Consider the following 23,005-nt stretch of genomic DNA (forward strand, 5'->3'; position numbering starts at 1 on the left):
CCCTACTTTGTACAAATTTGTCTTGTATGTCTTCCTGCTCTGTAAAAAATGTTGGCTTCTTTTCTGAAGATCACTTTTGCTAGATGTTACACATAAAAATGTGTGAGGATCCCATCTAGGTCCACTGTTTTGTGCACGATGATACCTGATTCTACATCCCCAACCCCTTATGATCTTTTAGTCATTAAGCTCTTATCCTTCAGAGTGAGGGAGAAAACCCAAAATTGGAAAATGGAGCGAAGTTGTAAACCTGAGGTGACTTCAGCCTCCAGTGAGCAACCCCTTTCCCCAACACACACACACACACACACACAGACACACACACACAATGGGAAATAAATGTTTTTGCTTCTCCTACCTTTGGCAAGTGTCTCTAAAGTTAAAAAGTGGTAGAGGATACAACTGGTGTTCTACTCGGATGATGCTGTAGTTAAGAAAGGCCACGCAGAGCTACAAAGGGAGGAATACTGTCCAAAGACCGACAATCACTTGGTAGTATGCCTGGAGTCAGTGTTTAATTGAATTCCAATTGTGCTTCATTTGAAATCTAACTGAATTCAGCATATAGCCAGAAGGTGGTTCAGTAGCTCTGCTTTGACTATTTGTTACAATTAATTTGCTTGGTGAAATTATGTGGCAAAGATAATCAGAAGTACATAAAAGAGGAAGTGTTATGGCTTTTCATTTTCTAAATCTGTTTCCACATTTTTCCTTTGGTGCATTTCAGCTAGCTTCTAAAAAGTTTATTGTAGATGTTTTTGTAGTTTGGGCCTCAAACTTCCTTTTTCCTAAGCTTACCCTCTTTATGTAAGTTCAGCAGATCTTTTGTGATGACTGTATGCTTTGGCCACATTATTGTGTAATTTCCTTAGGGTGTAAAATGGAAATTGTGTGTTTAAATGTTCATCCATGAACTTGCCCATGAGGTGATAGTCATGACAAAGCTTTCGTATTTTAAGGGAAAATATTCATCTGATAGATAGAACTCTGTGATCTGAGGAAATAATGGTTTTGCTTTCTAAGGTTTTTGGAGGAACATAGTATCTCTGAATCCATTTTCCATATCCCTAACTCATGATCCAAATAAAAGTTGTGTGTTTTAATGATACTTTAACTTTTCATGGTATTTTGTCTGTTCCTCAGCAAAATTGTCATTCACTGAGCACTTAGAATGGTGTGATAACACAAACTGCCATAAAATGCGACCCAGAACTCAACAGAATGTGCAAGAATGTGCAAAAATGTGCAAAGAATGTACAAAAAACAAAAACAAAAACTTAGTATCCAGTATGGACCCTTAAGGGTTTGGCTCTAGACCTGAAAAGATACCGCTTCTTGAATGTATATTTCAATGAACATCCATGATTAGAAGCATAAATATTTTTTTTTGAGAAAGAATGGTCTTTTAAGTAATAGGGCAGGTGATGTGGCATTGACACCTGTCAGACCTAGGAAGTAAGAGGTGAATATCAGCTATGTTCAGCACCTAGAAGTAAAGTGACCCCTTCCAGTTGGTTAAGTAGCATCGTTCACCTCCCGTAGACAAGCAGTTTACCATGAAAACACTAGCATGGGCTGATGGTGATTTCTGACGTTTGTACTGAAAGCAATAAGTATTTCAGTCTGAGGGGCTCCCAGGGCCCCATCAGTTTGGTTTACTGCCCCTCCCCACCTGTGTTGTCACAGCCTGAAACGTATAAATTATCAGCCTGTCTTGGAATGACTTCTTAGTCACACATACCTTGTAAAAAACGCCCCCCTCCCCCCGATTCAAAACTGGTAGATGTGGAGCGGCTGCCTTTGTCACATAGATGTCACACGTGACATGGTTCCTTCTGGCTCATATGTATTAGCCTTGGGCTGTAGAGGGGAAGAGTCATGTTCAAAAGGGAAAAAGTCCTCAAAAAAAAACAAAAACAAAAAAACGCTACATTAGCTCTACATTAGCCTCGAGCAGTTAGATGTTAGTGGGGATTTTTGGTGCCTTGCACGTACTTCAGAGCTGTTTTATCTAATTTTATGACATAATTTCTTCCCCAAAAGCACATAACCTGGGAGAACTGATAAGTTGTAAACATAATGATCTGGGGAGAGTGTTCCCCTTCCTGAATTTTTAATGGGGAAAAGGCCATCTGCTTCTCCATATGGAAGCGTTACCCTCTTCTGCACGGAGCCAGCACGTTGAGGGGCCAGAACCACAGGAGGAGGCAGCCTGCGTGCTCCTCCCGCTTTACCTTCCATAGAATCAATAAAGCTCTTTATTTACAGTTCAGCCCTCCTCCTGTTATACCTAAGGTCACGTAACTCAGAGAATGAGCACCTAAAAACGATTTTAAGCGGCTAGAGCGAGCCCCTTTAATAAGATGGTGTACTAATGTAGCAGACTCAATGTTCTTTTAATTTGAAGTATTTTCATTGTGTTTTGTTTAGTGAGGCATAACAAATGGTAACCATGTTTTCCTTATTTTTAAATGATCCCTCTGAAACCTAAGATCTGTTAGTGCTGCCTCTTAATTAGGATTTTTACAAGTATTTGCTTTCTGGGTGTGAATTGCCTGTGTGTGTTTTGCTTTAAGACGCCAGCGACTACTCTGTCGATGACGAGTGCTTAGTGAAATTGCTCAAAGGATGCTGCCTGAAGAACCTGCAGCGGCCCTTGCAAGCGGAATTATGTTTCAATCATGTTATCCAGAGGTAAAAGTGGACAGTGGTCCCAACCTGAGTGCAAAGTGTGGTTTGTGGGGAATCGCTGTGAGCAAGTGATGCTTTTATGTTCCGCTACTAATCTTTTACTTGGTGTTACCAGAAAGAGAATCCAGTAGCATTTCATGTATTCTTCGACAGCAAAATTACAACCTAAGTGGAGCGTGGCTTTATGCATTTCCACCTGGTGTTCCGAGGTGACTCACAAAAGCTAAATTTACAACCAGGCTGACAGGTGTCTGTCTAAACTCTGGCAGCAGTTTACTGAATGTCTGATACTTTTTTGATTCATGCATTTGTCTGTCCATTCACTTACCCCACAGATATTTGAATTCCCACTAAGTTCCAGAAACTGTGATCCTGAATCCTAGGGACTCAGAGTTGAGTTAACAGGCTCGCCATCATTGTGATAATTTGGCAGGGGAGAAAGACTGTGATGAACACTTAACTGCTTCTCTTTTGGCAAAGGGCACTTTTCTGTAGATGAATGAGTTTTATTCCCACCCCCTACCCCGCAGTAGCATTAACAATGATGCCCTGCTCCTTTGCTAAACAGAGAGTTGAGTGGAGGTTCTGCTGCCTGGCCTTCTCTGTATCTGGAGTCACAAATGCAATTATCTCCAAGGGCCAGATGCGTAACCTTACTGAGTGATGGCAGGAATAGGGCTTAGTGGGCACTGCACATCTGCACATCAGGGAGGTTGTTCTCTCTAGAGAGTGCAGCCACTCCTGAACTCTGATGGATGATTGCTCTGGACAACGTGGATCCAGTAGCAATAATCCCTGCAATTTTTCATTAAAAGACTGGAAAATCTGAATTTTATGTCAAATCTCCCAATTTTTAAATCTTGGCTCAATTTCTGGGAGAACATTGTGCAAGCCAAAGAGATCACAGCCACAGACTGACAGTTGATATCCTCTGTTCCATATCATGTGTCTTTCCATCTGTAGCGACTGAACCCCCTCTTGCTGACAGTATTTTATGAGAATGTAGGAGGCCTGGTGTCCTTATAAGAAGAGGAAAGAGACAATGTCTGTTTCCCAAAGAAGTAATATATTGTCTGTAGTGAGCAAGTTAAAGAAGGATCTGTTGAGTTTTATTGTATTGGTGTTTATATAAGGATCTCTGCTTGTGGCGTTTTTTGAATCTCATAGTGAATCCCTTGCTGGTGTGTTTTCTAATTTTGGATTGTGAGCTCACCTTCAGTGGTATTTTATCTTGAGACTCCTGTGAGGCTAGGATTGAGGAGGAGTCTCTCTCTAAGGTGATTCTGGTTTTATTTCTGGCAGTTGCCCCAAAGGCTTTTACAGCCCAGGGCCAGTTTCATGTTAATCTCGTCACCGAGAGGTTCTCGGACCATTTGGGCCAGGCCACTGTGAATTGCGGATTCATGTGAGGGCGACCTACTGGTTATTAATTTCCCAGGGATGTGGTTTTTCCTCCCACCAAGGAGCCAACTGCCCTTGTCTTCCTCCAATGCCAGCAAGAAGGTTTTTCTCATCTGCCCTTTCTCTGGTGGAGCGGGGCCCCAGGCTTACATAGAGGTCACAGCCCTGGCGGCCTTCTGTGCAGGGGCCCACGGCCTTACCTCCTGGGCGGACACTGAGACCCAAAGCCCTGGCTGACTCTTCCTGAATCAGATCTACAAGGGATTTGGTGTCATCCACACACTTAAGATTCTGGTTTTGTTTTATTTTCAGTTTAAGCGTTTTTCTTATGTTCTGTGCATTGGAAAGGGTGTTGCTCTTATTTTGTTTTCAGTGCTTCTAGATGTTTTGTAGTCAGAGAATTTTCATAGGATGGCTGAAAACAGAAGTGTTGACCATTTCTTTCTTGATATTTTTAAGCACTGCAAGACCACAATGCAAAGAGAATTGGACCTTCGTGGAGTCATTTTCTAAATGGAATCATTTCCTGAACACATTCATTTCAGGAGGGAAGATTTTATCCTTTCTTGGATTAATCTTTAAAGATCCACATGCCTTTGTCTGCCTGAAGGACAGTAAACAATCCTCAGTGCTGGATTTAGATTAAGGAATAAAATGAAAGAGTAGTATGTTAAAGCCCTGCCATGTATTGCCATGGTTTATTAGGGTCCTCAACTGTATAATGACAGCTTTTCTCTGATAATAGGCTTAGTGCTGTACCTGTTTTCTTAAGAATGGGGAGAAAAATATGTATGTTGGAAAAGAATGATATGTTCCTTGTATTGTTGAGACTTAATTGCTTTTCCTTCGCTCTTTTAGTGAAAAGCTGCTGAAGTATGACCACTACCTAGTGCCATTTACTCTGTTTGAGCTGGCGTTTTTGTACAAAAACCAAGGGGAAATTGACAAGGCCATAAAGGTCCTAGAAACTGCAAGGTAGGTGGCAATGGCAGCTTTTCCTTGCTTGCTGTGGAGTCAGGAATGTCAGTACTGTTTTTACAGCAGCAGGAGCTTATACCCTTAAAAATGAACACATTAATGAAAAATTAGTCATGATGTTACCTTTGCTAATTTATGCTTGGTTTCTGCTCAAGGCTTTTGCTGTAATTGTGCTGTTTCCAGCCCTCCTAATGCTTGACCGTATACCTGCTTACAAATGTTCTGATTTGGGGTAATTATATGACAGATTCCTAACCTAGTCTCTTCTATATCAGGAGTCATTAAACTTTTTCTGTGAAGGGCCAGGCAGGAGGTATTTTTGGCTTTACAGGATAAGGTTTCCATTGCAGCTACTCAGTTGTACTGGAATTAGCCATAGAAGACAATGGGTAAGGAAGCAGATGTGCCCAGATTTGGCCATACTTTGCTGACCCTTGGTGTATCCCACCATCTCGCTCATTTTCTTAAAGAGCCACTGATTTGAAGAGGCCCTTTGTTCCCTGATTCTTTCTTCTTTCTGACTACTGTGGCAATTTCAAAGCACTTTATCATTTCTGTGGCTCATAGATTTGTGATCATGGTTCACTTACTGGGGGCGCAAACCCTGTGGTCTGTTTGCTTTGAACACTACTTGCAGTGGAGAAAGATTGTTGTGATAGCCCTAGGCCGTAAGTAGCTTAGTGATCCATTGGTTTGTTCATTGACTCCAATTCAGCAAGTCTTCACTGAGTACCTATGAGGTGCCGGACACTGGTAAAGGTTCTAGACAGATGACTGGACGTAAGCAGGCATTGTTTCTACTTTGTACCTTGTGGGGAGGTGGAAAATAGCAATGGTATCACTTTGCTGAGATTTATGACATGATACAGGGCACCTGGGTATGACTTTAGACTGGGTTGATTCTGGAAGGTTTCCTTCAGGAGGTGGTAGACTAGTTGAGATGAGCATGATTAAAGCCATACTTGAGAAGATCAGTCACCAGAAGCTTGGGTGGCTAAAGCCACAGCTCGGTAACCTCTGGACAGGGGTGTGCAGGCACTAGGTTTATAATGATGCTTTACTGAAATGGGGAATACTTAGAGGAGCAGGTTTGGGGAGAGAAAAAAAAGGCATACTGCTATTTGGACTGTGATATTTTGAGGTGCCTATTAGGTATTCATGTGGAGCTGGCAGTCAGAGATGCAAGCTTGGAGTTCAATGTCAGGTGCAAAGCCACATGTAGATATTTCAAAGTAACCAGCACAGAGACAGTGATGTTTAAAGCTGTGTATCAACGAGGTCATTTGGGGAAACTTACATAGCTAGCAAAGGAGATCTGGCACAGCCTTGGGATATGCCATCATTTTAGAGATTAAACTGTAGGATTAAGAAGTGGCCAGTGAGTTAGGAAGACATCCAGGAAAGCCAAATGAACAAAATGTTTCCAAAGAAGAGAGTGGTCAGTTGTGAAGATGGCTGCCAAGTGGTCCAGCAAGGTGAGACCAGAGAAGTGGCTGCTGGACTTGGCAGCATGAAGATCATCGGGGACTTTGACAAGTGAGGTGAGAAGGTGGAGTCACTTACTTCAGGCAAGTCCTTCAGGATGTTTGCTGTGAATAAATCATAGCAACGGGGTAGAAGCTGCAGGGGAGGGTGGAGCCAAGAATGGCTGCTGCTGCTTCCTTTTTTTTTTTTTTTTTTAATAAGGGGAGGATATAAGAGACGATCACTTTTAAAGTTCATTTGTTGAGATTGAGAATGATATTTTAACTGACATTTGTGTATCTTCAAATCTAGCTATTGGAAAATTAGGGACTATAAAATCTGTTGTTCCAAGTATTCATCATTTGGACATATTTAGGGCTACCTGAGCAATGTACAATAAGGCAGATTTATAATGATGAAAATAAAAACCTAGTAATTCACTACTAAAAAGCCAGACCAGCAGTGATCAAAAGTCATCACTAACTCAAGCCAGTGCTAGTGATGCCAACGTAAACGGACTTCCCAGTAATCTCGAGACTGTTGACTGCAGTTCTCCTTGAACAGTAGGAGCTTTGCGAAGTTGCCAAAATTACCTGGGGAAGTACTTGGTTACACATTTTGGTAAACTCTAGAAAGATGTTGGTTTAGCTCATGAATAATGACCCTTATGAATAATCACCTTATCAAGGGTACCAGTAAGTAGCCCTTAGACCCGGATGAAGTAAAGGGCCATAGGAAGGAAGGAATGTCACTGCAGAGCAAGAAGGAACAGCTCACCGGTGGGCCAAGGTGGTGTGTGAAAACAGAGCCCAAAGTCCAAGCCTTTCCATGTTGCTGATTCAGAACAATTCTAGCAAAGAAAAGTCCACATGGATGATCTAAGTGAAGGTTTTAATACTCCGTGGATTTCTAGGGCCCCTTCTGACATTGCCACGTAACAATTATTGACCAAACCGCGGACATTTGCCTGTGAGAGTTGGAGTAAGTAAGTCTGGTGTCACCAAGTAATCCTGCAAGTCTTCCTTATTGATTTTAACAAAATCCACTATTATACATATTAACATTTGGAAGCAAATAATGAAGATGAGAGGAAGGGGAGGAGAGTGGGATGCCCTGGTTTACAAAGGAATTTTAACACTACAATTCTTTTGTTATTTGTCTTCAGAAATAACTACAAAGATTACTCACTGGAGTCCAGACTACACTTCAGAATTCAGGCAGCTCTTCACCTCTGGAAAAAGTCTTCCTCAGATTGATCAGAGCATGAACGGTGGAATTTTCTCTCAATTAGTACCGGCATCTGCTATAGATTAGACCTTGCATTAAAGTGGAAACGTGGTCTTGTGAATGAGAGACAAAAAACTAATTTTACTGTCAATATTTTCTATCATCTGTGTGGTTTACAGCTGTTCTACATAAATGTTTTTCCCCCTATGGAATGATGCTCAGTGATCTCTAGAGAACTCTTACAGAAGTTCTGCCTCTCCAGAAAGAATTTCATAGCAGATTTGAATCGGAGAGTGAAGAAGTCTTTTAAAGGACTCACAGGTACAATAAAGTCTAATTAGATTATTTTTTTTTTAATGTGGAAATGGTTATTGTTTAAGTAGGAAATGGCTTACAACCTGAGCCATTTTTAGATTTGTTGGCCGGTTAAACTTCAGAGATATTTTGCTGCATAGTATTTAAGTTTCAGAGGAGAAATAAGAATCGCCTACATTCAAAATAGCTTAGTGGCCTTCTGAAGACTCCTGAAAAAGACAGGCAGTGGGTGTGAATCGGGGAGGGCAATGTAGGTAATAGGCTGAAAAACCTGTATTTAGAAGAGATGATGAAAGGTGGTTTTTATTCCTCATGTAGGCTAAAGGTGGTGACATGTTTGAGAGACTATCTTGTTTTTGAATGTACTTGTCTATTATTGTTGTAACAAAATTCAAAAAACTCTGTGTGTCTAAAGGGAAGAAGAGGTTCTATTTTAGAAATTATCCTCAACCTTAAAAGAGCCTAAAAAATATATGTAGATTATTTTTCTTACAGGAAGCAAAGTTCCTGCTGCTTTAAATGACATGTAAAATACCAATAATTTTTACACTCATAATGTTGGTGAGTCAGGTCTAATTTTCTAATCTCTCTAGCACTGTGATGGTTCCTTGTATGTATCTGGACTGTGCTTAGTCCTTCACTTTGGAAACACAATCAGCGCATGGAGCGGAAGAGAGCTGGACTCTGCGCGGTCCTGGCTCTGCTGTCGGTAGCAGTTACCGGCGTGACCTTTAGGGAGTTGCCTGCTCTCTGCATCACCATATTTTCCTCATCTGTGAAACGGGAAAGAAAGGATGACTTCCAAAGTCTTTTTCAATTTTATAACCATGGGTCTGTGTCTTAGGTATTTATTTTCAGCGAACAATGTTAAAATGTTTAATCAAAACCATTCCCACTAGGTGTGTGTTTTATTTTACATTCATCACTGCCTCCACTCCTGCCTCCTCCACTCTCCGATATGTACGTACAGCGGCTAAGGACAAGATTGCCTCCAGAGCAGCAAGAAACATTTCGTGAATGAATGAATTAGGGTTTCGTCTTACTTCTGTTTTGAAGAATAACCTGTCACGGCTGCTTCTACAGTTTAACAAAAACAGCCCCAGATTGGCCGTCAGGAGCCCATCTCTGTTAGTTAATAGTTCCTCAACATGGAGCTGGTCGTTCACCCTTTTCCTGGGACTCTGTTTCCCCAGTGGGGAGAGCAACACAGCATGGTACTCAGTCAGTTAGATAACTCATATGATCGCTTTCCGTACACTGTGAAAGGCTGTGTGAATATGAGTTATAGGAATAGTTACAGTTTTTATGTTTGGATTACAGTATCAAAACAAAAGTATCGGCTAAGTCTGTGGTCTCTGATGTAAAATGTTAAAAAGCATGGAAATTCAAACCAGCTTAAATTTATTCGTGTGTTTGGCACTGACAATAGCTCATGTTATGAGTTTGCTCCTTGCTATTTATTCCCTGCTACATGAACCTGTATCCAGCAGGTATTTGGGCTTGTTTTCTTTAAAGTACTGATTCTTGGCCAATACTGAGGACGAATTTCCAATGGAAGAGGATGAATACGACTTGAGTTGGAGTACCACCTCTTCAGAGAGTATTGGTGGTAGATTTCATCATGTGCTATTAATATGAACTAAATAACTTTAGGTCCAGACAGGAGAGGAAATAAATGAACTTTCATTACAATTAGTAGCGGAAAATCTGTTCAGCCATTGCTTTATATATTACTTGGGAAAAAAGTTTACAAATTTCTTGGAAGAGCTTTGGTAGCATTATTGTTTTAAAGGTTAAATGCTCATATTGCTTTTGTGGGATGCTGCAAGTCAGAGCAAAAGTCAGCAAAAAATACTCTTTCTGGTATAAAATGAAAGCAGTCTCAGCTAATGGTAGTTTTTAAAAATTATTTTGATTCTGTATTACCAAAACAAATATAAAAAATTCGTGTCTCCCATTAAGACTTTTTCCTTTGTTATTTTTTCTTAATTGTCTGTTTTTTATTTCCTATTCTTTTGTGGCTCCCTGATAATCCATCCAATGGATTTTAAAATGTTGTAATATCACCAATGCTACAGATAATTCTTCTGTTTCCTGCCATGTTCAAGAAACCATGGCGGCACTAGTTTCTTGTGACATCGGATAATGCTGCATTTTTGGAGTAATTTTGTGATTCAGGGTGTTCTGTGAAGAATGAGAACAGAAGTGACAATGTTCTATCCGCTGTTTTAAAGGGCATATGTGAGGAGGTTGGGCTGCCAATGTGTCTGACACTTTGTGTGATTTGTGTGGTTCTTGGTACAACTGCCTTTTTTCACTTAATGGAGAGCCAGGGTTCTGATTGGTGCTGTGTAAACTTAAAACTCAAGTAGAGGTTATGCTTTGTAGGACTGGTAACAAGGAAAGCATGATTTCCACTTGACAAGAAGATTAGCTATATCAGCTCTTAGATGAACATATATTTTAATGTTTCCGTGCTTCTGGCTACCAGAAGTCCCCACGTTATACAGGGATAGAAAGTTCATTGATTCTCTGACTCTTCTACAAGTGGGTAGGAGGAGTAGGGAGGTGAATTCCAGATTAATCAATGTCAAAGAAGATTTTTAATCATTAAAACAATACAAGATTATCACCATCTCTTTTGCAAAGGCATGTTTTGCTGAGCTATGTGACCATCATTCCTACGTGGCCTGGAACTTTGCAGTTGAACTTTGAGGTCACTGTTAAGTCTTTGATCAGACTTTCAGATCAGTGGGATGTATATAAAGAAGAAAGTTACCCCCTTTCAAAGAAAAGTGAGTGTTTCCTCTTTCGAAGCTGCTGTTAGAGGTAGTTACATTGTGATGGGCACTGATAGCCCCTGCTGTTAGTCCTCATTATGATCCCACTTCTCATCCATTCCTTTAAAGTGAGTCTGTTGAGGTTTTCAAATGGAGATTTTTCTCCCTTTGGACATTAAAATAATAACTTTGAAAAGTTCTTTGTGATCAACTGGAAAAATTTCTGGCATTATTCTGATTAATTTTTCATTGATTTTTTTTCATACTTCTGGTTTTATCCTAGTTACTCTCACTATATATATGAATCATAAGTTCAAATACACTCATTTAAAATGAGTTAATGAAGACCCCAGTGATTGCTTTGATGCCCAAAGATTTTGTGAGTCCTAGAGTGTGGAATGGATCTTGGGAAATTATCTCTTCCTCCCCAACCTCTAACGGTGTTGTTTCTCCTTCCTTCCTGCTCCGTCCAGTATGGTAGCCACTGGTCACTTGTGAGATGTGACCGTTGGCACATGTTGGAATGATGCTAAGTATCATTCGTTTATACATGCCTCCCAGGGTTATGCTTCTGGCTTTTACTTGCTGTCTACTCTGATCACCTAATCCCTGTGGGTGCATTCTCAGTCGTGGTTCAAATGTGTATCTGTGAGGTTTGCTTTCTCTCTTTAAGTGCCATAAACTTTTATCTCATCCTGTTTATTCTGCAGATGGTGATTAGTCATTGGCATGTTTGCACATTTTTACTCTTCCCCCGCCCCACCTCCCAGCTCCTTATGTACTCGATTGAGACTTTATTTTTAAGATTATTATTTTAATCTGATTTTACAGATCTTCCTTGCTTTTTGAGATGTAACAGTACAAACTGTTCCAGTTGTAGAGGAAGTGACTCTCACTTTTGAGATGTTAGTAGATTTTATGAGTAAAATAATATTTTCTAAGATTAACCTTACTCTGAAAGATTAGGTGACTTTTTCATTTCCTTCATATTATCAAAATTTCAACATTGACTCAGCTAGGCCAATATTCTTTAGAGATTCTTAGACAGTAGTTACCCACTTAGAGAATAATTTGGCAGAGAGTTTATTTAAAATTATATATTTGCCTTTGCTGCCTGTTATTAATACCTTTAATGTGTATGAAACCTTAGGGATATGCATACATATAATGGACATATTTTAAATCTCTTTAGACTTTTATTGATCAGATACATAGATAAGTCAATAGATAGAAAACAACTTACAAATATTAAATAAACAATGTCTTATCCTGATCTTTCAGAAGGAGTGCAGAATTTTCTCCCATTTACCCGCCCCTAGGCCAATGATTCATTTTTTCTTTACATAATAGATTGTTTGTCATGAAACCCTGCTTCTGCCTCTTATGATCCGCAGTTTTGTCTTTTATATATCCATTAGATTTAGCTTCTTCAGAATGTTGAATTTGAAATGTAAAGAAAAGAACACACCAGAATTCAGCATGAGGGAAAATACCTTCTGTCCTGAGTAGTTGCTGTCTGACCTTGATGGTGTTTAAGTCCATTCCAGTCTGTATATAACGTCCTAACCACAGCAGGAAAGGATACAAGGACTATTTAGTTGGTTGAGAAGGCTGAGCGGGTTCTTGGCCTGATCCATCCCGAAGGGCTGTGTGGGTCTAGCTTTGAAGGAAGTCCAACCCTCATTCTGTCCAGTTTACAAATGTTTCAGCACAGTAAGACTGTAACACGACTTTGCATGGAAAAATCGAAGCAGCTGCCTCACTGTATTTCACTGTAAAAGAATGCATACCAGTGCTTACAGATTGGATATTTAATAGGAAAATCCAAGATACTTTAATACCTTTATTAAGTGAAAGTTGCTGTGTATTAATATACAATATACCTTGTATGTTAATCCAGTAGTTCTTAGAAATACATAATTTAAATGATGACTATAAGGGATGCTGGTATATCCCAGTGGGAGCTTTTGTTTTACTGATTAATATTTTTTTAGTAAATTAGTTTTAATTATTATAGTCTGTTTAGCATAACTTAGGGGAAAATTGATCTCAGTGTAACAGAACTGAAAGCCAGAGAAGTGGGATAAAATGAACTTGTTAAAGAATATTGCTTATTTCAGTTTTAAAGGAATTATATTATTTTGAAATGCTGGAGGGTCTTCCTCATTTTGAAGGGATGACACTCCCTGCTTTGGAAATCATGCAGACATTTTAATTTATTCTTTATTAGAGCCAAGTGTCCAGGTGGCAACTTTGGGTATAGTAAATGAGTTTGAACAATTTTCATTAATTACTTCACCTTTTTCCATTAGTGATTTTGTTCTTCACAGTAGGCAATTGCTTTCTATATAGTGATTTAAGAAAATTTACATGAAAAGAGAGATTATGGTAGACATTATAAATCTTAGGCTATTGATCTAATGTCTTAAGAAAACAGTACCATTGGGTTCTGTTTAACTAAGGTTTGCAGAAGGAGAATGTGTTTGTTTCACTGATATGTGCTGTCCAGAAAAATTACTTGATTCTCGACTATATGTTGCATTCTCATGTTATGTTAGGGGAAAAATTTATAACTAAGTAGTTGATTATTTTTTAATTTTTTTTCTTTGCTAACTATTAACATCGAAACACCTCAAAGAATACCAGCTGACTCATTTATATACTAGTGTTTTAAAATACTTATTGGCAGATGTTCATAGCACTCTTGAATTTTTTGATGTAAGTTGCTAAATCACGTGTAAAGGTAAAATATATATTTAATAAGTAAGAAGTATTATTTTATTACTGAGATTTATTTCCAAAGCAAGTTTATTTTGTAGGTATTTCACTTGGAAAATTTTGCTTTGCCTTAAAACATACACACAAACCTGTCTAGTGATCTGGTCACCTAATAACCCTTCATGTTACGTTGACATGTACAGGAATTCTAGTTAGAAGCCATAGTGTTTTGTGAATCAATATGTGGTTTCCTGTTGAATCATCAAGCTACCTGTATATACTGTATAATGTTTTATTGGTAAACATTTTTAGCATTTTATGTCTTTTTCTCTTCTCATTACATTTGAACTTAAATCCTATCTTCCCCATTCCCAGAGGTCACAGTTTTTACAGAGCGAAATATTTTTAGAAATTGGAGATGTGTGAGTTCTAAGATGAATGTGTTCAGTAGCATCCATCTGCCGATCAAGTAGGCGTTGGATCTGGTACCAGAAAGTGAAATAGATTGTAGCTATAAAAGCATTTTATCAATATACGTTGAGAAGGAAGAAGAAAACTGTGAACCTCTGATATATTTAATATCAAAACTGTGTTCCCAAATGAATATTCGTTTGCTGATTTTGTGCTAATGTTATCATCTATGATGTGTAAGCTAATGCTGATATGAGATCTAAATTTTCAACGTTAAGACATCAGTTCCTGTAGCCTATTTTTAACATTAAGACATTTTTGAAAACAGATGTCATCTTAGAAGTTGTATTTTTAGCTGCAAAGAAATCATCCCGACTTGAAAGTCAGTGTTTTCATTTTTCGTTTCTTAGTATTACAGAATACTCTGCATTCTTAGTGCATGTTTAAGTTGCTGGATATTCTTGGAATTCTATATTTTCATATTGCTACAACTGGTTTACCTACAATGTGCAATTGAATTGTTATTTAAATAAATTACACTTGATGAAATTACAGTCTTCTGGCTGGTCTGCATGTGAAAGATGTTCACAATACCTGGTTTGCTGACATTTAACCGTAGTGTGATGTACACTTAAGTTTCTGTTTCTCGGTAAGACTTTTTCTATTGTGGTGTGGTTGATTTACAGTATTATATTAGTTTTGGGTGAATCACAACATAGTGATTCATAATTTTTAAAGGTTATACTCCATTTATGGTTATTACAAAAGATTGGCTATATTCCCTGTACTGTATAATATGTCCTTGTAGTTTTAAAATTTTATACATAGTAGTTTGTATCTTTTAGTCTCATACTCCCATCTTGCCCCTCCGCCCTTCCTTCTCCCCACCAGTAACCATTAGTTTGTTCTCTATATCTGCAAATCTGTTTCTTTTTTGTTATATTCACTAGTTTGTATTATTTTTATATATAAGTAATATCATACAGTATTTGTCTTTCTCTTTCTGACTTATTTCACTAAGCATAATACTCTCCAAGTCCATCCATGATGTTGCAAATGACAAAATTTCATTCTTCTTATGGCTGAATAGTATTCCATTGTATATGTGTACCACAGTTTCTTTATCCAGTCATCTGTCAATAGACACTTAGGTTGCTTCCATATTTGGCTATTGTATGTAATGCTGCTATGAACTTTCGGGTGCATGTATCTTTTTGAATTAGTGTTTTTAATTTTCTTCAGATACATATCCAGGAGTATAATTGTTAGATCATATGGTAGTTCTATTTTTAATTTTTTGAGGAACCTCCATACTATTTTCTACAGTGGCTGCACCAATTTACATTTCAACCAACAGTGTCCAAGGGTTCCCTTTTCTCCACATCCTTGCCAACATTTGTTATTTGTGTTCTTTTCTGACAGGTGCGAGGTGATAGCACATTGTGGTTTTGATTTGTATTTCCCTGATGATTAGCAATGTTGAGCATCTTGGTAAGACTTTTAAAAAACATTTATAGGCACATGTGAAGTCTCTTCTCTGTGCCATATTCCTGACTGAGCACTGGGCATGCAGTGATAAATGGGATATGGCACAGTTGTCTGGAAGGGAGGATTTCCTTCTTGTTCATTTAATAGTTTATTATGTAGTTTATAGAAATTATAGTTTATATAAATAGTCTAATCTATTTCATAGTTCAGAGATTTAGATTAGCTGCTAGTATGTTCAATTTAAGGAGGAATCTTCAGCATTTGTGTTTCCCAGTAGGAAAAAAATTAGGCTCTGGAAATCAGGAGGTCTGTAGTGACACATGATTGCCCCTCCCCAGCAACTTAACTCCTCTGAAGTTGGCCTGCACCTCTGTACAAAGGGGATGATTCTACTGCCTCACTCAGCTCTGCGAGGGATCAGAGGAGGAGGTGGGCAAGACCCACAAACAGTTAATTCAGCATAAAATGCTTTCTTCCACTCCTCCCCTTTTGAGTTAGTCCACTAAAGACCATCAGAAATGGAAGCATTTGAATTCAGAAGGGAAATGCTTTAGAGACCATTTCTTCTCTGTCTCTCCTGGGCATGCACTTCCTCCTCAGAAGATGGCCCTCGGTTAGTGGCTGACGGGCTACGTGATGGGAGGCAGATGCCCACAACAACAAAAGGGTGACTTTTCTCTCACGCTCCGTCTCTGTTCCAGGCCAGTGAAGGATTCGCTCCCCCTTACATTGTCCTCGTACAGGGCCCTGGGCCGCTGGAGTCTTTACCATCTGGCCTGAGAAGGGAAGGGAGCATGGTAGATAAAAACTGGCTCTCGGGCATCAGCGTATGGTGGTGGGTGGTGTCTCGACTTGAGGTGGTGATCGTTTTGTAGTGTACGCAAAGATCGAATTGTTACGTTGTGCACTTGACATCCATATAATGTTATATATACCAATTTTACCTCAAAAAAAAAAAAAAAAAAAAAGAGAGAGTTGGCTCTTAAAGCTTCCACCTGAAGGTGACACCTATTTCATGGTCAAAGCAAATCACAGAGCTTTCCTGACTTCAACCGGGGTTGGGGGAGGGGGGAAGTGCAGCTCTATTATGTGCCTGGAGGGAGAAGTGCCAGAAATACGCCATGGTTTAGATATGTGGTTCATTCTCATTCCTGCACACAAAGTACACTCGCTTCTGCCGCAAGGGAGATAACCCCAAGACGCCATCCAGTTGCGGCATCTCCGTGACGTGCCCTGTAGTCTGTTCCAACTCCAAATGTGGCTCTGATTGGTCTGGGGATCATGAGCTAAAAAATCACTTGCCCTCTATGCATAATTGACATACTATTTGGACAGAGGCAGGATCATCACAGTAGACACTCCCGTTCTGGCAGTGAAACGTGAAGTGTGGGAAACACACAGCCAGCCTTGGTCTGTTACAACTCTAAAGTCCCGTGTGCTGAGGCTCCCTGCGTTGGGAGCGGAGATGCTGCTTGACTGGGCCTTGATCTCATTTCCTGGGAGGAGCGCCCCTGTCCATCGTTCTCTGTGGCATCTGCACCTTCTGGGAGATTATTTTCCATAACTTTTTGGCCACATCTGAAGTGGCTGTTAGGGAAATTGCCCTCCTTAGTAACCAAGCAACTTTCTCAACCCTTTCCCGCCACCACCTGTTGGGGCCAAAGAATCATGTCGTTCATTTGTTTTTTGTGATTTTGGGGGGGGGGATTAGGTTTACTTATTTATTTAATTGATTTTTATTGGGGGTAATGTGGACTGAACCCTGGACCTTGTGCATGCTAAGCACATGCTCTACCACTGAGCTATACCCTCCCCAACCCCAAAGAATCATTTTAAGTCTCGAAAAGTCACATTTCTTTCAGTGCAGGTGGTTCTTTGGCAGTGCTGTTCTCTCACAAATTCACTGTGCTTTTTGTCTGTCTGAGTCAGCACCAGAGTGTTTCTAAGATATTACTCTCATTCCTATGTCCAACCTTCCTGACATATTTGACTAAACTTCATGTTGACGTGTGTCAGTACCATCTCTGGAGCTGATTTCTGTATTAGTCAGAATGGGCTAGGATATGCAACAGCAACAAACAGCCCCCAGTTCTCAGCAGCTTACAATAGCAATAGTTTATTTCTTGCTCAAGCTCTGTGTGCATTTTAGGTCAATGGAGAGCTCTGTTCTGCACTGTGGAGGCCATTGGAACCCCCATCATCTGGAATGACATGCGTCACTATGGCAAAGAAGAGGGCATTTGGCAAATTACACACTGCCTTTTTTAGAAAACATCTTTATTGAGATATAATTTAAATACCATATAGTTTACTCCTCTGAAATACACAAGACTATATTTAGTATATGTACACTTTTGTGCACCCATCACCACAATCCAATTTTAGAACATTTCCATCACTTCAAAATTTCCCCCTTGCCTGCTTGCTGTCAGTCTCTACTCTGAACCCCTTGGCTGCAGGGAAACACTGACCAGTGTGTCTCTATAGTTTTGTCTTTTAATACACGCCTTATATAAGTGGAGTCAAATAAGATAGTCTGTTGCTTCTGGATTCTTCCACTTAGCATTAATGTTTGTGAGATTCATCCATGTTGGGTCTATTTGTAATTCATTCCTTTCTATTGTTGAACTGTGTTCCATTGTGTGAATTTACTGCATGTCAGTTACCCATTCATCAGTAGATGGACATTGGATTGTTTCTAGGTTTTGGCTTTCAGGAATAATAACATTATGAACATTCACAGACAAGTCTTTGTGTGGACATATGTTCTCCTTCTCTTGGGCAGATGCCCAGTGGTGGAATTCCTGGGTTATGTATAAATGCGTGCAGAACTTTTTAGAAAATTGCCTGTATTCTGAATGGGCTATGTACCATTTTACATTCCCATCAGCATCGTGTGAGGGTTCCCATTTCTCTACATCCTCCACAATACTTGAGGATGTCATTCTTTACTTTAACCATTTTGGTATGTATGAAGTGGTATCTCACTGAGGTTCTGAATGCATAATTTTAAAAATTGAGCAATAATTCACATAATGTAAAATTCATTACTTCAAAGTGCATAATTCTGTGTGTACGTTCAGCATATTTTTTAGTATATTCACTGTTAGACACCTATCCACCACTATTAATCCTAGAACATTTTCATCACTCTAGAAAGAAACCCTGTACCCATGAGTCAGTCGTGATTCCCTCCTCCTCCCATCTCCTGGCAACCCCTGATCTATCTTGTCTGCAAAGATTTGTAAATTCTGGCCTTTTCATATAAATAGAATCACATAATACGTGACCTTTTGTGTCTGGCTCTTTTACTTAGTGTAATGTTTTTAAGTTTCATCCATGTCATAGCGGGTAATAGTATTTCATTAGTTGTCGTGGCTGAATAGCATTCCATTATATGGATATACTATATTTTTTTCCTCTTTTCATTAGTTGAGTGAAGTTTGGGATGTTTCTACTTTTTGGCTTTTATGAATAATGGTGTTATAAACATACAAGTACATGACTTTTGTGTGAACAAATGGTTTAAATTTGCTTAGGTATTTATCAAGAAGTGGAATTTCTGGGTCATATGGTAATTCTACATTTCACTTTTGGGGGAACTGCCAAGCTGTTTTCCAAAGTAGCTGTTTTATATAACATTCCTGCCATCAGCATATGAGGGTTTCAATCTTTCCACATCTTCACCAACGCCTTTTATTTTTCAGCTTTTGATTATAGCTGTCTTGGTGGAGGTGAAGTGATATCTCAGTATGACTTCTTTGATTTGCATTTCTCAAATGACTAATGATGTTGGGCATTTTTTCTTGTGCTTATTGGTTATTTATTATCTTCTTTGATGGAAATGTCTATTCAAATTTTTACCCTTTTAAAAATTTGGTTATTTGCATTTTTATCATTTAGTTTTAAGTGTTCTTTATATATTCTGGATATTAGACTTTTATCAGATACATGATTTACAAATACTTTCTCCCATCTCTGGGTTGGCTTTTCCTCTTTTGATAGTGTCCTTTGACACACACAAGTTTACTTTTTTGTTGTTGTTCTGGGGTTTTTTGGGCAGGGGGAGATAATTGTGGTTATTTATTTATTTTTAATGGCAGTACTAGGGATTGAACCCAGTACCTTGTGCATGCTAAGCATGCACTCTACCACTGAGCTATACCCTCCCTCAAAAGTTTACTTACTTTGAGGTCAAATTTGTCTGTTTTTTAAAAATCTTTTTTGTTCTTTATGATTTTGGTGTCATATCTAAGAAACCACTGCTTCATCCAAGGTCACAGAGATTCACTCCTATGTTTTCTTCTAAGTCTTTTTTTTTTTTTTAACTTTTTTTATTGATTTATAATCATTTTACAATGTTGTGTCAAATTCCAGTGTAGAGCACAATTTTTCAGTTATACATGAACATATATATATTCATTGTCACATTTTTTTCTCTGTGAGCTACCATAAGATCTTGTATATATTTCCCTGTGCTATACAGTATAATCTTGTTTATCTATTCTACAATTTTGAAATCCCAGTCTATCTCTTCCCACCCCCCTGCCCCCTTGGCAACCACAAGTTTATATTCTATGTCTGTGAGTCTATTTCTGTTTTGTATTTATGCTTTGTTTGTTTGTTTTAGATTCCACATATGAGCGATCTCATACGGTATTTTTCTTTCTCTTTCTGGCTTACTTCACTTAGAATGACATGCTCCAGGAGCATCCATGTTGCTGCAAATGGCATTATGTTGTCAGTTTTTATGGCTGAGTAGTATTCCATTGTATAAATATACCACCTCTTCTTTATCCAGTCATCTGTTGATGGACATTAGGCTGTTTCCATGTCTTGGCTATTGTAAATAGTGCTGCTATGAACACTGGGGTGCAGGTGTCATCCTGAAGTAGGGTTCCTTCTGGATATGTGCCCAGGAGTGGGATTCCTGGGTCATATGGTAAGTCTATTCCTAGTCTTTTGAGGAATCTGCACAGTGTTTTCCACAGTGGCTGCACCAAACTGCATTCCTTCTAAGTCTTTAGAGTATTAGTTCTTACATTTACGTCTTTGGTCCAGTTGGAGTTAATTTTTCTATACTGTGTGAGGCAGAGGTCCAACTTGATTCTTTTGCATGTGGATGTCCAGCTGTCCCTACACCATGTATTGAAAAACACCCCACCTTTTAAAGCTTTCTCCCAGAACTTTCCTAGGCATTGTTTCCCTTCAGGTTTCATTGTCTATGCAAGTCATGTGGTTGTGCCCAGCTTGGAGGGGATAGGTGAGTGCAATTCTACCACACGCTTCCATAGTTCCAAGTTCACATGTCATGGTTCTAGCCACACAGATGACTGGTTTTCTCAATCCAGGTTCCAAAACTCCAGGGAGAGATTTTATTGGTCTAGTTTGGGAGAAGGGCTGACCCTCCCCTCACTCAGTTGTGACCAACGGAACATAGTCATTTGGAACAAACCTGTGACTAGAAGTTTACCCCAATTGCCTGCTGAAGAGGACATTTAAGGGGAAGGGATCATTATAATAATTACATTTGTCTAGCTTTAAAACAAATATTGTCTAATATAATTCTGGTTCAAGTTACTTGAAAATTAATCTACAGGTTTATGTTCCCTGGTTATACTTTTGTTGAGCAAATAATTTATTGAGTTCCGATTATTTCTTTCAGGCATTGTTCTAGGCACTTGAAAAATATTAGTGAATGAAAGATTTCTGCCTTCATGGGGCTTAAATTCTAGTGGGATGAGACAAACAATAAATGTGATAAGTAAATTATATAGGGGTTGGCAACTTAAGGCCTACAGGACAGCTGCCTGTTTTTGTGAATAAAGTGTTACTAGAATATAGCCACGCCCATCCATTTGCATATCACCAGGGCCTGCTTTCCCACCACCGTGGCAGATCTGAGTAGATGTAATAGGGACCTTCAGGCCCACAGACTTAAAATGCTTACTATCTAGCCTTTAGGAAAACATTTGCTGATGCCTCTACAATACATTGAAGGTGAATATGTGCAATGGAAAAAAGAAAAAAATGGAGCCAAATAAAGGGCGCTGGGGATGGCGAGGTAGGGAAAGTGTCTGCTGTGATTTTAAATGAGATGATTAGAGTCTGCCTCATTGTGAAGGTGGAACTAGAGCCAAGACTTGATGGAGGGGAAGGACCTAGCTAGTTATCTGGGGAAAGAGTCTTTCAGGCAGAAAACAAAAGCCAATGCAATAAAAAAAAATTTTTTTGAAGCCAATGCAAAGGCATCGAGAAAGGACTGTGCCAAAGGCGTTCAAAGAACAGTGAGAGGATGGTGTGGCTGAGCTGAGGTGAGGGAAGGGGACTGTGTACACCATGGGTCAGAGAGGTGTCAAAACTGTGCTGGGTCTGAGATTTTATTCTCCTTGCAAGCTAACACGTTTAGCCTGCACAGTTCTGTGGGTTCCAGGCAGCAGACATGAGATTCCTGAGTCAGAGACCAAGATCCCGTATTACTCACGGCACCTCAAGCAGCATGAGCATCGGGAAATCTGCGTCAGTCCCTTGCTCCCTCCAAGCCCCGTGGGGGTGATGTGAGGCACCCAGGTGGATGCTGCACCCACAGTGGGCTTGCATCGCAGCTGAGAACCCTGAGCTCAGGGAACCTGAATCTTTTACAATGGATTCCAAGCAAACCTGCCTGCCCTTTGCTCCGGAGGGAGACATTATCTTTGTCACACTGGACAGTATGCACAGCTGCCCTCGGCTCTGGAAGGAGATACTATATTTTCCAAAGCTGCTTGCTACCCAGACATTTTTGAAAAGATGGTCCAGAACAAAGTCAGTGCCTCTTCTTGCAATGTGTGCAGAAAAGCAGGAGACCCATGGAGAATTGTCTCCCTCTGAGAGGTTTATAAGGTACCTTTGTGAGGAAATGCGGCCTTCTAAGAACTTTGACTTTTATCCTGACTGAAATGAGGAGCCACTGCAGAGTTTTCTGCAAAGGAGTGACACGAGCTGACGTGTTTTGAAAAGATTACCCTGGCTGCCACGCTGAGCGTAGAGGGAGGTGGACAAGGACAGGAGCAGAGAGACAGGAGTTCAGGAATACGACAGTGGCTCAGATGTGATATTTTGGGTTTGGGTCTGGATAACTGGAAGGATGGCGTTCCACTAACAGATGGGAAGAGTGACGGAGCCGACTCTGGGGGGATGTGCTCAGGCATCAGGTTTGGGCACAGTGAGTCTGAGGTATCTGTTAGGTAGATGTCTTGGTATCGAGAGGACATTCAGATAAATGGCTCTGGAATTTGGGAGAGAGATTTGGATTGAGATAAAAAATTGAGAGTCATCGGTACAGATGGCATTGCAAGCCGTGTGGCTGGAGACTCCTCTAAGGAGAGCGCAGGGAGCGCCCGCGGTATTTCTTCCGTAATTAGGAATCATAATTAGGAATCGGGGTGGATTATGCGCTCTGTTCATTCCCAGCGCTGAATCGAGCCTGTTGAGGTTTAGACTGAAAAAATATAATATAGATGAATAACATTAAGAGTTTAGAAATGGGCTCT

General features: G+C 39.7%; 1 protein-coding gene across 6 annotated transcripts in view; it reads left to right on the plus strand.

The window, feature by feature from the left end:
* Nucleotides 1-14,534, plus strand: part of TTC39B (tetratricopeptide repeat domain 39B) — a 198,622-nt gene extending 184,088 nt beyond the window's left edge. For all 6 annotated transcript variants that reach the window (XM_064490195.1, XM_031449696.2, XM_031449698.2 and 3 more), the window contains 3 exons: nt 2,577-2,694; nt 4,951-5,067; nt 7,700-14,534. In XM_064490195.1, the coding sequence (XP_064346265.1) occupies nt 2,577-2,694; nt 4,951-5,067; nt 7,700-7,790 (326 nt within the window). In that variant the 3' untranslated portion in view covers nt 7,791-14,534. The remainder of the gene's footprint in view (nt 1-2,576; nt 2,695-4,950; nt 5,068-7,699) is intronic.
* The last annotated feature ends 8,471 nt before the right edge of the window (nt 14,535-23,005 follow it).

This window comes from Camelus dromedarius, chromosome 10 (genome assembly GCF_036321535.1).
Source record: "Camelus dromedarius isolate mCamDro1 chromosome 10, mCamDro1.pat, whole genome shotgun sequence".
In the NCBI taxonomy this organism is placed as follows: Eukaryota; Metazoa; Chordata; class Mammalia; order Artiodactyla; family Camelidae; genus Camelus; species Camelus dromedarius.